This window comes from Pteropus medius, unplaced genomic scaffold (genome assembly GCF_902729225.1).
Source record: "Pteropus medius unplaced genomic scaffold, Ma_sr-lr_union100, whole genome shotgun sequence".
In the NCBI taxonomy this organism is placed as follows: domain Eukaryota; kingdom Metazoa; phylum Chordata; class Mammalia; order Chiroptera; family Pteropodidae; genus Pteropus; species Pteropus medius.
Window position 1 is genome coordinate 3,335,654 of NW_024355206.1, and position 12,411 is coordinate 3,348,064.

At 55.4% G+C, this 12,411-nt stretch overlaps 1 protein-coding gene and 1 non-coding gene across 7 annotated transcripts in view; one reads left to right on the forward strand and one right to left on the reverse strand.

Annotated features, from left to right (window-relative positions):
• The window catches only part of ZNF710 (zinc finger protein 710), a 52,721-nt gene that overhangs the window by 34,161 nt on the left and 6,149 nt on the right, over positions 1–12,411 (forward strand). For all 6 annotated transcript variants that reach the window (XM_039858468.1, XM_039858467.1, XM_039858466.1 and 3 more), the window contains one exon: positions 9,058–10,543. In XM_039858468.1, coding sequence (XP_039714402.1) covers positions 9,086–10,543 — 1,458 coding nt within the window. In that variant the 5' untranslated portion in view covers positions 9,058–9,085. The remainder of the gene's footprint in view (positions 1–9,057; positions 10,544–12,411) is intronic.
• LOC120599455 (5S ribosomal RNA) lies at positions 11,100–11,218 on the reverse strand. Its single transcript, XR_005651906.1, has one exon. It is a non-coding gene; the product is annotated as a 5S ribosomal RNA (ribosomal RNA).

Genomic DNA, 12,411 nt, shown 5'->3' on the forward strand with positions numbered 1-12,411 from the left:
TCATCCTTGACTCCTCTCCTGGCATAAATCCGTACTCGAGACGGGTGTGTGGGTGACTGCAAAATAAATGTTGATCACAGCAGCAGCAGCAGCAGCTCCGGGAGGCAGCGGCTGCCAGGGGCTTTGCTGGGAGGGAGGCCTGGGATGAATCACGCTGGCTGCAGGGAGAGGGGAGAGGGTTCTGTGCCCAGGCCACACTCCTCGCCCAGCTCGTCACTCAGCATCTTCTCTGCCCGTCTCCCTCCTGTGCCTCTGGCCTGGGCAGCCCCTCTTCATCGACCCCTGCATCTTTTGGGGGAACAGGTTCCTAGCCAGGCTTTGCCATCTCTAGGCCTCCCCGTCCCCTCTGCCCGACCTTGGTGCAGTGAACACCGTTGGTCACGCTCGGTAAGCTAATGGGCGCAGTTAGACCTCCTGACAACTGGGAAGTGGGGATCATGATTCCATGCCCTGATGGGGAGACCGAGGCACACACACACCTATGTGTAGGGCTGGGGCCAGATTCCACAGCCCGTGCTCTGAGCCTGCTGCCTCCCAAGTACCAGTTTACATGGATGAACGTGCCTGGCCCCTTACATTTAGAAAGAAAGACAAAAAGCAGAATGACTCTGTCCTCTTGCGATGCTCGCACATTTAGTGTCTGTTCCCTGTCTGGTATTTTGCTCTGCTGTCTCGTCTTTCTAACCAAACTGTGAGGTCCTTGTGAGTGGGGGTCTTTGTGTCCCACCAGCAACCAGCACCAGCCTGGCTCATGGAATGCATGATGTTAGCAATAATAATAATTATAACAACAATAATAATGATGACAATAATAGCTCCCGGTAACAGAGTCCTTACTGTACGCCAGCCTTGTTATTCCATTATATTAAAAGCACAAGCATTTAAGTTAGACCCAAGAGCGAAACCCAAACTCCACCTGTTCTCTGGTGCGTCTGTGACCTTGAGCAGGCCACTCAGTTCTGTGCCTTGGTTTCCCTTCTCTGTAAAGCGGGTTTTCTTTTCAAGATTCCATGCTTTATATCTGTGATCTCACAGGGACAAGCTGGCCTGAAGGAAGAGCCCAGTACTTGGTAGATCCTTCTCGTATCACTTTACATATTACAGACAAGGAAACCGACTCCCAGGGAGGTCGAGGGACTTGCCGAAGACTGCACAGCGGCTTCCTCTTCTCTGCCCCTCTGCAGAGTCAGGGGCTCTCCTTCCCCACTCCCCTCCCTCTCCACCACCTCCGATCTCTGCCTCCTTAGGTCCTGCTCCGGGGGTTCCTGAGGTGCTGAGCCATCCTTTTAGGGGAGAAGCAGAGCTGTCACATCATTGGCACCTTTGTGGGCTCAGCAGGCCCAGACCCTGGCCTTTGCTGTATCCTGGTCCGGGCCCTGCGAGCTGCACCGGACGGGCAGGCGGGGAGCTGCTTCAGGGGCACCTTTGGGCCCTAGGATTTCAGGGGAGGAGACAGGAGCAGAAGAGCCCACGAGTGGGTGCTTCCTTTTCTCGGAGGCCATTTAGGATCATGGTAAAGAGTGAATTTTGAAGAGCGGGTGAACGTCACCATCCTATTTGGAGTGAGGGGAGCCCGGTACATTGAGCAGCCGCTGTGTTCACACATAGGGCGAGGTGTGGCTGGGGGAGGGAGCACGGGCAGTGGGGGGCTGGGCTCTCCTGAACTACGGCGGCTTCCTGCGGGGCAGCACTGAGGTGGGATTCTGGGCCTGCTCGTCTCATGCTCTAGGTCCCGCCTTGGCTTATCCTGAGGAGGCTTCCAGTGGTGGGTCCCTCAGCCCAGCCTCAGGGAAGCAGGCCAAGCCCCCTAGGGTGCCTCCCACCTGTAGTTTTCTTCGTCCTTCCTATAGGTGCGGTGAATAGAGCCTGCCTACATGGCGGCGCAGGCAGGGGGTCCATTCCGAGATCTGTCTGAGTCTGACCCTTGGAGATGACCTGAGAGAAGGAAGGCTGGGACTGACTTGTAGAAGCCAAGGTTGACAAAATGGGGTTTCTTTTCTCTCCTTCCTTTTTTTTCTTTTTCTTTCTTTCTTCTTTCTTTCTTTTCTTTTTTTTTAACTAGAGATAAATAAATGTCTCCCTGAGATGACATGAGAACATTGAAGGAGATAAAAGGAGAGTAAAAGGGAGCAGGAGACCAGAAGCAAAAGACAGAGGGGGATTGGGACTCTACGCCGTGATGAGGGGAGAGATGAAAGAGGAGAGAAAGAGATGGGAACGCAGGACCAAGTGGCAGAGCGGAGGATGGGGTTGCCACGGAAACGGAAGGAGGGAGAAGAAGACGGGATGGAGAAGGCTGAGGGCTCGGCATAGGAGGGGACTGAGACAGGCTTGCTGAGGAGGAAGGGGAGCCCAGAGGGGCTCCCAGGCCTGAATCAGGCCCTGGTGCGGGCAAACAGGTTGGCAGGGGAAGAGGCACAACCCAGAAAGCTCATTTCGGCCTGGAGCCGGCAGGGTGGAGAGAACTGAGCTTGGGCCCCGGGCCCCGGGCCGCGGGCGCTGGGCTGGCCGCACTGGGGTCTGCTCCGCCCTCTCCAAGCCTCAGTTTCCACGGGTTATGAAATCAAAGCGTTGCTCCCTACCCCAGCGGGCCGCCTGGGATCCTAGAATCTGCACGCGCTCCTCACGGGACCCGACGAAGTGTGACCTCGTAAATGCACCTGCTGTGCCTTCCTCGTGATTCTCATCTTTGTCCTGCAAACTCGGGAGCCCACGTTTCGCTTGTGTTTCCCTATTAGGTTTAGCTCGGGTCCAGCATAGTGGACCTGTGTGGGAGACAGATGTGCTTCTGGAATTGGAGGAAAGATGCAAAGCCTTCCCGAAACACGGGGCCTGCCGTTCCTTCCCCTGGGAACAGGCACTGGTCCTGAAACTCAAGGAAAGGGTGTCTGGAGGGTGTCGGGTAGAAAGAGTTCAGAGGTCCCAGGGGACTCTGTCAGAGCGAGGCCCTTCTTTCTGCAGCCTGGAGGTCACCCTGAGGAGGAGGCAGGACTGTCCTGGGGTGAGGCAGGGCTGGGGCGGAGAAGAGACAGCGTCTCTAGAACTCCCAGGCCAGGATTTCCCCCAACGTCTCATTCATTCATTCATTTGAGGCCCACAGTGACTGCACTTCTTCCCTTCCCCCTTCCCTACTCCAGTACCCTTCTCTTAGGACCCACTCCGTTTCCCCACAGCCACTCCCCTGGGGTGGACTGTCTGGTGGGGAGATGGCCCATGAATAGATACGACGGTGAATCAGTGTGATTGTATCAGGTTCTCCTGAGAAACAGAACCAGTAGGATATGTATATATATATATATATGTACACACATACATAGAGAGAGATTTATTTTAAGGAATTGGCTCACGCGTTTGTGGGGGCTGACAAGTCCGAAGCATGCCGGGGAAATCTGCGGAGCGGGCTGGAAACTCAGGCAGGGTTTCTGTGATATGGTCTGGAGGCAGAATTCCTTCTTCTCTGAGAAATTCCAGTTTTTCTCCTAAGGCTTCAGTGGGTTGAATGAGACCTGCCCGCATTAAGGAGGGTAATCTGCTTTCCTTGAAGTCAACTGATTGTAGAAGTTAATCACATCTACGAAATAGCTCACAGCAACACTTAGATGAGTGTTTCTCTAAACAGCTGGGCACCACAGCCTACCCAAGTTGACAGGTAAAATTAACCTTATGTTCTCAGGCTTTGGAAGAGGCCCTTGCCTGAGGCTACGCTGAAATGATGAAGATGTTCACCCAGCATGAGGGTAGGGCAGTCCTCGCAGAGCAACCAACATGTGCAAAGGCCCTGGGGTAACAAACAGCCAGGGGTGGGTACAGAGGGGTAGGAGGCTTGATGGAAGGTTCGGTGAAGCCTGGCTGGAGAATTTCACCCTACAGGACACGTGACTGAGGATGGGCTTCTGGGTTAGTGACCTGCATTCCAGTCCTTGCTTCACCATCTCACTGTGTAACCTTGGACCAGTCTCTTCTCCTCCCTGGGCCTCAATTTCCTTATTTGTAAAAAGAAGTAGCTAGACACAGTGAGCATCAGGTCCTCGTGTGGTTTGTGGGCTGGTGGCGCTGCTTTGGTGGCTCAGCAAATCTGTCCACAGAGAAAAGGGGAAGCTGAGGCAGAGAAAGAATCCTGTAAGGAAGAGACTCTTGTACTTCCCCTTGGCTGCCCGCCCCCACCCTGACTGCCCATCCACTGCTGAGTCGTGGGCCCTGTGGGCCAGCAGAAGTGAGACCACGGCAGGGAGCCCGAGGTTTGCACAAGCCACCAGCTTTTGCTTTCACTTCCTCTTCCTTTCTGGCCATATGAGCGGAGTTTACCTTTAAGTCTACAGTGAGGAGGACAGCACAGAAAACAAAGAGACTGTTTCTGCTACAAGTTAAAGTCCCACAAGTGTTTTTTCCAGCCGTGTAGGTACCTGGGCCTTGCTTTCTCCTCCCTGAGCCCAGCTACCCACCCCGCCTGCTCCAGGTTCATCTTCTCTGGACCCCAACCCCAGAGGGCAGGAGTGCCAGACTAAGGAGTGGGACCCTCCTCTGTTGCTCTGCTGGATCCCGACTTTCAACCCCCCACCCCCGACTCCTGGGGACCCTCGACTCCAGCCCTCGGCCTAACCCTACCGGACCCCAGCCTGCACCTCCTGCCTCCCAAACATCCTGGTGCTTCAACTGTTGACTGAGCCCACTCCAGGTGGGAACTTTATTTTGTTCCCCACTGTGTCTCCACAACTAAGAACCGGACCGGACACTGAGTAGGCATCTAAGAGGGGCTGGCAGAGGCCCCAGGGCTTTCCTATGCCCTCAGTTGGTTTTTGAAAAAATGTCGGTGGTGGGAGTTAGTCAGAGAATAGCCAGGTGGCCCAGGACCCTGGCCACCCGAGCTCCCGTCCCGTCCCCTGCTGTCAGAGCAGGGCTGCCCGGAGGGGTTTCATTGCCAGGAAGGGAGCTTTTAGAGCATCATGGGATGAGAGGAGGTGCTGCCCCATCCCAGAGGGGACACCTGCTGACAGGCAGGAAAGCCAAGGATTAACCGGCCCTCGATGGTCCAAGAAGTCTCTCGTGCCAATTTACAGATGAAGAAACCGGGACAGGTGGCTTGTCCAGGGTCACACAGCAAGTCAGTCATTAATTCATTTGACAAGTTTGTGTCAATTCTGCAGCAGTAGATAGAGTACCAGTGAGAGTTCTGGGTCCCTGTACGGAGGGCCTCCTGCTGAGCCTCAGCAGATGAGACTCTGGTCCCTCCCCAGGGGCTGCTGGCCTGGCCCTCGGGCCCAGGATGGGGCGATGCTGAGCCCTGGGAAATAGGGCAGCCCTTGGCCTCTGGTGTCGCCTGCACAGCTTCCACTCCCTCTCCCCTCCTCACCTTCCCCTCCCGCTTCGGATTTTGTTTCTTGGCTTCCACGGTGCCTTTTTCTCTCTCTCCCCTCCCTCTCTCCCTCCCCCCACCCCCCAACTCCCCTTACAAGTCTTCAAACTACAATTTGGCAGCTCTTCTATTTTCCTGCCTTTGCCATTTCCTTCCTGTCCATCCTGGGGACAGGAGGTCAAGCTGCGTCGGGACAGACACCCCTCATCTCATAGCTGAGGGGCAGTCTGAGGTCTCCTTTCCCTTGGACACGGTGGAGAGCTCCTTTTCTGAGCCTGCAGCACAAGCAGTGGGGAGAGGCCTTGCCCTGAGAAGGGAGATGCCACCTGCTAGGGAGCCCAGGCAGATGATAAACGGGCCGCCCTGGCACACAGGTGGTGCACAGGTTGGCTGCGCTTGGGCAGCCCCATGCCAGCGCCTAAAACAGGAGGGTTGTAGCCTGTGAGAAGGAACCAGAGGAGGAGGAAGTGGGGGACAAAAAGATGGCCCAGAAGGAGGAGGAACAGTGACACTTAGGTTGAAGCGCCCCCAGCTTCCCAGTCATTACTGTGTGATAGACAGAGCACACATGCGAAAGGCAGGTAAGTTAGAGTCCCTCTGTCTTCTTCCTCTTGGCCTCCATCTCAACAACAGAGCCCTTCACACTCACACAGAGACACACATACACACACACACACACACACACACACAGACACAGACACACCCCCCCCCCGCCTGGCTGCCCTGGATGCAAGGTGTTCTTCTGGCTTGTTGAAACCTGAGGGGAGCAGGGCAGCACCTGGGAGCCGAGGAGGCCGGGCTCGCAGCCATCATGTGACCTCCCAGGCTGCAGAGGTGATGAAACAGAGCTGGAAATACGGAGGCCAGATGGGGCCGGGTCGTGGAGCCGGACGGGCCTTGTGCAGACCCAGCTCTACTCTCCCTGCCGGGGCGCTCTGGAGCTCGGTACTTAGTCGCCGGATCCCTGGGCCTTGAGGTGGGGTGCAGACTTCCCACATCCACCCCCATGGGGTTGCTTTATGATTAAATGGCTCGCCTAGGGCCTGGTGAACATTCGGTAATGGGAAGCAAGAGCTTCCTCTTACGTTTGTGGTTAGTCACAGGCACCTCTGTGTCCCCCTAACTTGGCCACGAGCCCCTCAAGATCAAGGCCCCTGGGTCAGTCCCTTTTCCACCCAGGTGCAGGCTCCTGACCCGTCCTCAGCCCAAAGTCAGCACCGCCTACCTGTTCCCACAGGAAGGGGCCTCCTGGTTGGCAGGGGACAGGCTTGGCTTGCACCTGGTGTGATTGTTAGGACCTTCGAATCTGAGAAAATCCCTCCTAACAGGGACAGTAAATTACACAGTCACCCTCCCCGGAGGGGACCACCCCAGATCCGGGCTCCAGCTCTCACCAGCAGGTGCTGGCCACCTTTTCCATCAGCTCATCTGCCGACAGACCACTGTTGACAGTTTCTTTGCTCCTGTTCCCTCGAGTTGCTTGCCAGGTATTGGGGTCAAGGACAGAGAGGGGGACTAACATTTACATTGATCTTCTTGCTCCTCCACGAGTCAGGCCATCCACAGAGATGGAATAGAGACCTTGGTCCATAGCGATAAGACCGAGGCTCGGGACGCAGTGGGCTGTGCCAGGCTGGAAAAGGGCAGAGTCTGGATTTGAACTCAGAACCCAGGGCCAAGTCCCCAGCATAGGCTCCGCTGTTGAGGGTCGGTTCCTCCCTTCCCCCTCCCACTGGCCCTGCCTTTGGGGAAGTCTAGAAAAACGGCTGAGCTTGTTGTCTGCTCAAACCCTCATCAGACACGAGGGCTGCCCTGGGTGCTGTTGGGCTCTGTGTCAGACAGGCTGCTGTGACCTGAGGCAGCGATGCGTCCCCAGGGTTGGCACAGGGTCCCCTCTGTGGACTCTGAGAGGGCAGGGCCCCCGCCTCACCTGCCTGCATCTTCAGGCACAGGGCCTGACCCAGAGCAGGGATGTAGCAGATATTTATTGCAGAAATGAACCAATGAGTTGTCAACCCTAGAGGTCGTCCGCAGAGTCACCCAAACCTTTGCTGAATTCGGGTCCCCAGAATGGAGAAATCTTTCAGCCCTTCTATGGGTAGGGGTTTTCGTCCCCATTTTTTAGATGGGGACACCGAGGCACAGAACTGACTTGGAAGTGACTTTGCTTAGTCATTTATAAGTGACCTGGGACTTGAGGCCAAGCTGCCTGACTCCCAATTGAGTGCTCATTCCAGCAGGGGGTGGGGGTGGATGCTGAATCTCATTTAGCCCCTGCAGCCTGTTCCCGATGGACCCTGAGCCCCGTGTCAGAGGTTTGTTCGTCTGACCCCTTCCACGAGACCCCCACTTTAAGCTCAGTAGTTTGATTTGTAGTGTGTGTTTCAAGGCGGCTAAATTCTTGTCTGGGGTATTTTATTTTTAGCCAGCTTCAGGAAGGGGAAACTCTGCTGGCCTGTGGGGGGAGGGAGACATGAGGCTGGAGCCAGTTTCCTGAGGAAAGGCCGCCCTGAGAGGAGAGCCAGCAAAGCAGGCAGGAGCCCCCCCAAATAATGTCCTTCCCCTTCCTTGTAGAGCGCCTCCAAGGTGCCAGGCACTGAGCCGGGGGCAGGGGTTCAGTCGCGATGAGTCTGAGTCTCCAGGCCAGGGAGGAGGCCCTCCCACATCCGGACGCACTGCGCCTCCTGCCACCGGAGGGTATGGTGAAGCCCCAGGAGCAAGTGGACTCTGAGGGAAGCCTGGGAAGCTGGCGGGAGGAGCCAGGAGCTCACTGGGCCCCGTGTGCAAGGTGGGAGTGCGCAGAGCCCCTGGGATGGCAGGACGCCCATGCGCTTGGGGTCTGGACCTGGACAGGTGGGCGCACCGGCTTTCTCGATCGGAGAGCGTGGCTGTGAAGCTGGGAGCCAGTTCATTCGTTTCAGACAGTTGTCTCAAACATGTTAGCCATCACACGGCCCTTCTGTGTACAAATCAGAAAAAAAAAAAAAGCTATATGTTTAATCGGTATAAATGTATAACATTCAGCTAATCGAGAACAATGACCTCTTGTGATGGACACAGTCATTTAGCAACAGGGATGATAGGTGGGAGCTACTGTCTGAGGTCGGCCTTGGCGCCTAATTTATTTTTGTGTGTTGCCTTGTCTTTGTCCAATATATATTCTTTTAAAAAACCAAAACACCTCATTCATATGGACAAGCTGTTACAAATGGTGACAGTTGTTTAATACCTCCCTTTATAGTCTCAAGGTCTGTGCAAAATTAATTACCTCAGCAGCAAAGCCGGTGGGGCCATTGAATACGTAGGAACGAGGTGTACTGTATATACACGTGAGTAGATGGGTTTCCTAAAGTCGGTTTTTGAAAATAGAATCTTTATTTTATGTGATTTTGAATCAGATTTTTGAGGCCGTGCAGAACACAGATTGAGAACTGCTGAGGAAATCCAGCCTCCCTGTTTTAAAGATGGGAAAACTGAGGCCAGTAAGAGGGCAGGGCTTACCCAGGATCCCACAGGATAATGGGGGAGATTGTCAGATACACAGAGGGTGTCGCTGGTCCCCATAATTACAGGTGTGTCCTGTTCCCAAGGCAGGAGTAGAAGGCGGCGGGGACAGACACGCCCAGGATCAGCTGAGGCCTTGCCGATCTGTCTGTCCGTGCGGCAGCGAGCCCACAGTTCTGATGTTTCCTTCTCTCCTGCAGCGATGCCCTCCTAGCCAGCTGCCGAGGGATGGAGGGCTTCATGGACTCAGGGACACAGACGGACGCCGTGGTGGTGCTGTCCTTGGCTCAGGCCGCCGTCCTGGGCCTGGTCTCAGAAAATGAGCTCTTTGGAGCCACCATAAGCGCCGAAGCCTTCTACCCGGACCTGGGGCCCGAGCTGTCGGGGGCTTCCATCGGGGAACCCGGGCCCCCCGGCCCCGACGTCTACCAGCTGGCTTGCAACGGGCGGGCCCTGGAGGAGCCGGTGGAGGAGGAGGTGCTGGAAGTGGAGGCGGCCTTCGAGAAGCACACCCGGCGGAAGACGCGGCCGCCTGTGCGGCTGGTGCCCAAGGTCAAGTTTGAGAAGGTGGAGGAGGAGGAGGAGCAGGATGTCTACGAGGTGTCAGTGCCTGGCGACAAGGATGCAGGCCCAGCCGAGGCCCCGGCGGAGGTGGCCGGTGGTGGCTGCGAGCCCCTGGTGCAGAGCAGCTCCGTCAAGATGATCGACCTCAGCGCCTTCAGCCGCAAGCCCCGGACGCTGCGGCCCCTGCCCCGAGCCCCGCGGCCAGAGCTGGACGTGACCCCCTACGACCCGCACTTCCCTGACCCGGCCCGGGGTGGCTTTCCTGAGCCCAGCATGGCACTGCCGGGGCCCGAGGCCTTGCCCGCTGAGTGTGGTTTCGAGCCACCACACCTGGCCCCGCTGAGCGACCCCGAGGCCCCCACCATGGAGTCCCCGGAGCCCGTGAAGCCAGAGCAGGGCTTCGTGTGGCAGGAGGCAGGCGAGTTCGAGGCCGACGCGGCAGGCTCAACAGTGGAGCGCCACAAGAAGGCCCAGCTGGACCGGCTGGACATCAACGTGCAGATCGACGACTCCTACCTGGTGGAGGCGGGCGACCGCCAGAAACGCTGGCAGTGCCGCATGTGCGAGAAGTCCTACACGTCCAAGTACAACCTGGTGACGCACATCTTAGGCCACAACGGCATCAAGCCACACTCGTGCCCGCAGTGCAGCAAGCTCTTCAAGCAGCCCAGCCACCTGCAGACGCACCTGCTGACGCACCAAGGCACCCGGCCCCACAAGTGCCAGGTGTGCCAGAAGGCCTTCACGCAGACCAGCCACCTCAAGCGCCACATGCTGCTGCACTCGGAGGTCAAGCCTTACAGCTGCCACTTCTGCGGCCGTGGCTTTGCCTACCCCAGCGAGCTCAAGGCCCACGAAGTGAAGCACGAGAGCGGCCGCTGCCACGTCTGTGTTGAGTGTGGCCTGGACTTCTCCACCCTGACCCAGCTCAAGCGCCACCTGGCCTCCCACCAGGGTCCCACCCTCTACCAGTGCCTCGAGTGTGACAAGTCCTTCCACTACCGCAGCCAGCTGCAGAACCACATGCTCAAGCACCAGAACGTGCGGCCGTTCGTGTGCACCGAGTGCGGCATGGAGTTCAGCCAGATCCACCACCTCAAGCAGCACTCGCTCACCCACAAGGTAAGGCCAGCACCCCGGGCCCCATGCCCGCCCCCTGCCCTGGGGGCCCTGCCCTCTGCTGCTCTTCATGTGGTGCTTCCCACAGTCCGCGAGGAGATCATTTAGGTCGCAGCGTGGATGCTACACAGACTGACTCACAGTTCTTATTTTGATGAGTATTTGAAAAAATAAATACTCGAAATCATTTATTTTAATAGTAAAACTGCTGATTTAAAACTATATTTAAAACTATATTTTTGAATGAAATGTTTGAGGAACCCCTGCAGGACCTAAGGCACACAGTTGGAGAATCAGGGGCGTGGCCTGCCCTTGCTGTTTTGTAGATGGGCAGTCGGCCAGTCTGCGGGGGGGAGGGACCAGAGGGTCGGATGTGCAGAGGGGTCCTGTTGCTCTGCATAACAAAAATATATCAAAACCTGTGACTTCCCTTTAAGAAAAAAGCTAAACGTATTTCATTTTATTTTATTTATTTTATTTTTAGGCGAGGCGACCCTTGGTTGACCTCACAGATTGCAAGGACCTTGTCAGCTTACAATCTCTTATTTTTTATTTTTTACGCCTACAGCACCTGGTCTTCTTAGGTGGTCTCCCATCCAAGTACTAACCAGGCCCGACCCTGCTTAGCTTCCAAGATCAAACGGGATCAGGCTTTTACAGGGTGGCATGGCCATAGACTAATGTATTTCATTTTAAAAGGGAATAAATGTAAGGAAAAATATTCGTTATGGGAAATTACAGTCGGTTCTAGAACACGGCTAAACTAGGCAAAGTGGTTTGTGTAGATGTTCTTATTGTGTCCTTAGACATAACCTCAACCAGTTCTGCCTTTCAGCCAATGTCACCTCCCCCCAGAGGCCTTTACATCCAGGAGGGTGGAATGAGGGCTCTCGGGTCCCACAGCCTCACCTGGGCACTTGGCCTGCTCCATCGTTCCCACCCCAAATCTATCCAGCTTCCCAGTTTGAAGCTGATGTGCATAGAGCTTCTTCTCTCCATAGTGGTGGCCTTGGAAATGCTTCAGGTTGAACTTGTATCCTTATCTGTCACAGTGGACACCACAGTGGCGAGGAAAGCAGTAGCCCATCAGGCCAAGAATCCAGCCTTCCCCGCGCTGGAAATTTTCCCACTAGAGCCGAGATGATCTATAGGTTTCACCGCAGGTGTCCCTCCACTCACGTGGTGTAGCTGCCTGGAGTGTAACGGTAAGAAGGATTCCGAAGCCGAATCTGGGTTCAGCTATAAAATCGAATGTGCATGGGTGGAAACCAGATGACTGATTATCAACGTCTGCAGGCAGTGAGAGCGGAGAGTGATAAGTACATGTGCTATGTATTTGCTGTCATTCTCCTCTGCTAAAAATCCACACGTCTGCAAACTGTTATAAGATAAATAATACTGTGAGGAAAAGCTGAAAGCAAAAATCAAAGGCTAATAAAATTGGAAACATTCCTATCATCAGCCTAAATTTGTACAATGTGCACATTGTGCACTTATAGAGTTAAGCGCCCAAAGGCCAGGGCCCCCTGGTGGTCACACGCATCTTCCATGTGTCAAGCACAGAAGACACAAGGTACACCCCTGTCTGCTCAGAGAAATAGACACTGGAACCACTAAATTGTAATAGGAAACTTTATACCAGCAGGTGCGGGGAGAGGGACCAGAGGGGCAGCAGCTGTCAGATTTCTGTCTGTCCCACTGGGGTTCTGCTAAATTGCTGGGGTTCTAACAAAGAGATCAGCTCCCAACTTTTGTCCTAACTTTCCTGCCCAGACAATACAGGGGGCCTTCTGTGCGCATGGCACCACATCCTGCTCTGGGGCTACCTCCAGGCCACACAGTCCGAACCAGAAGATCTTCCCTAGAGTCTT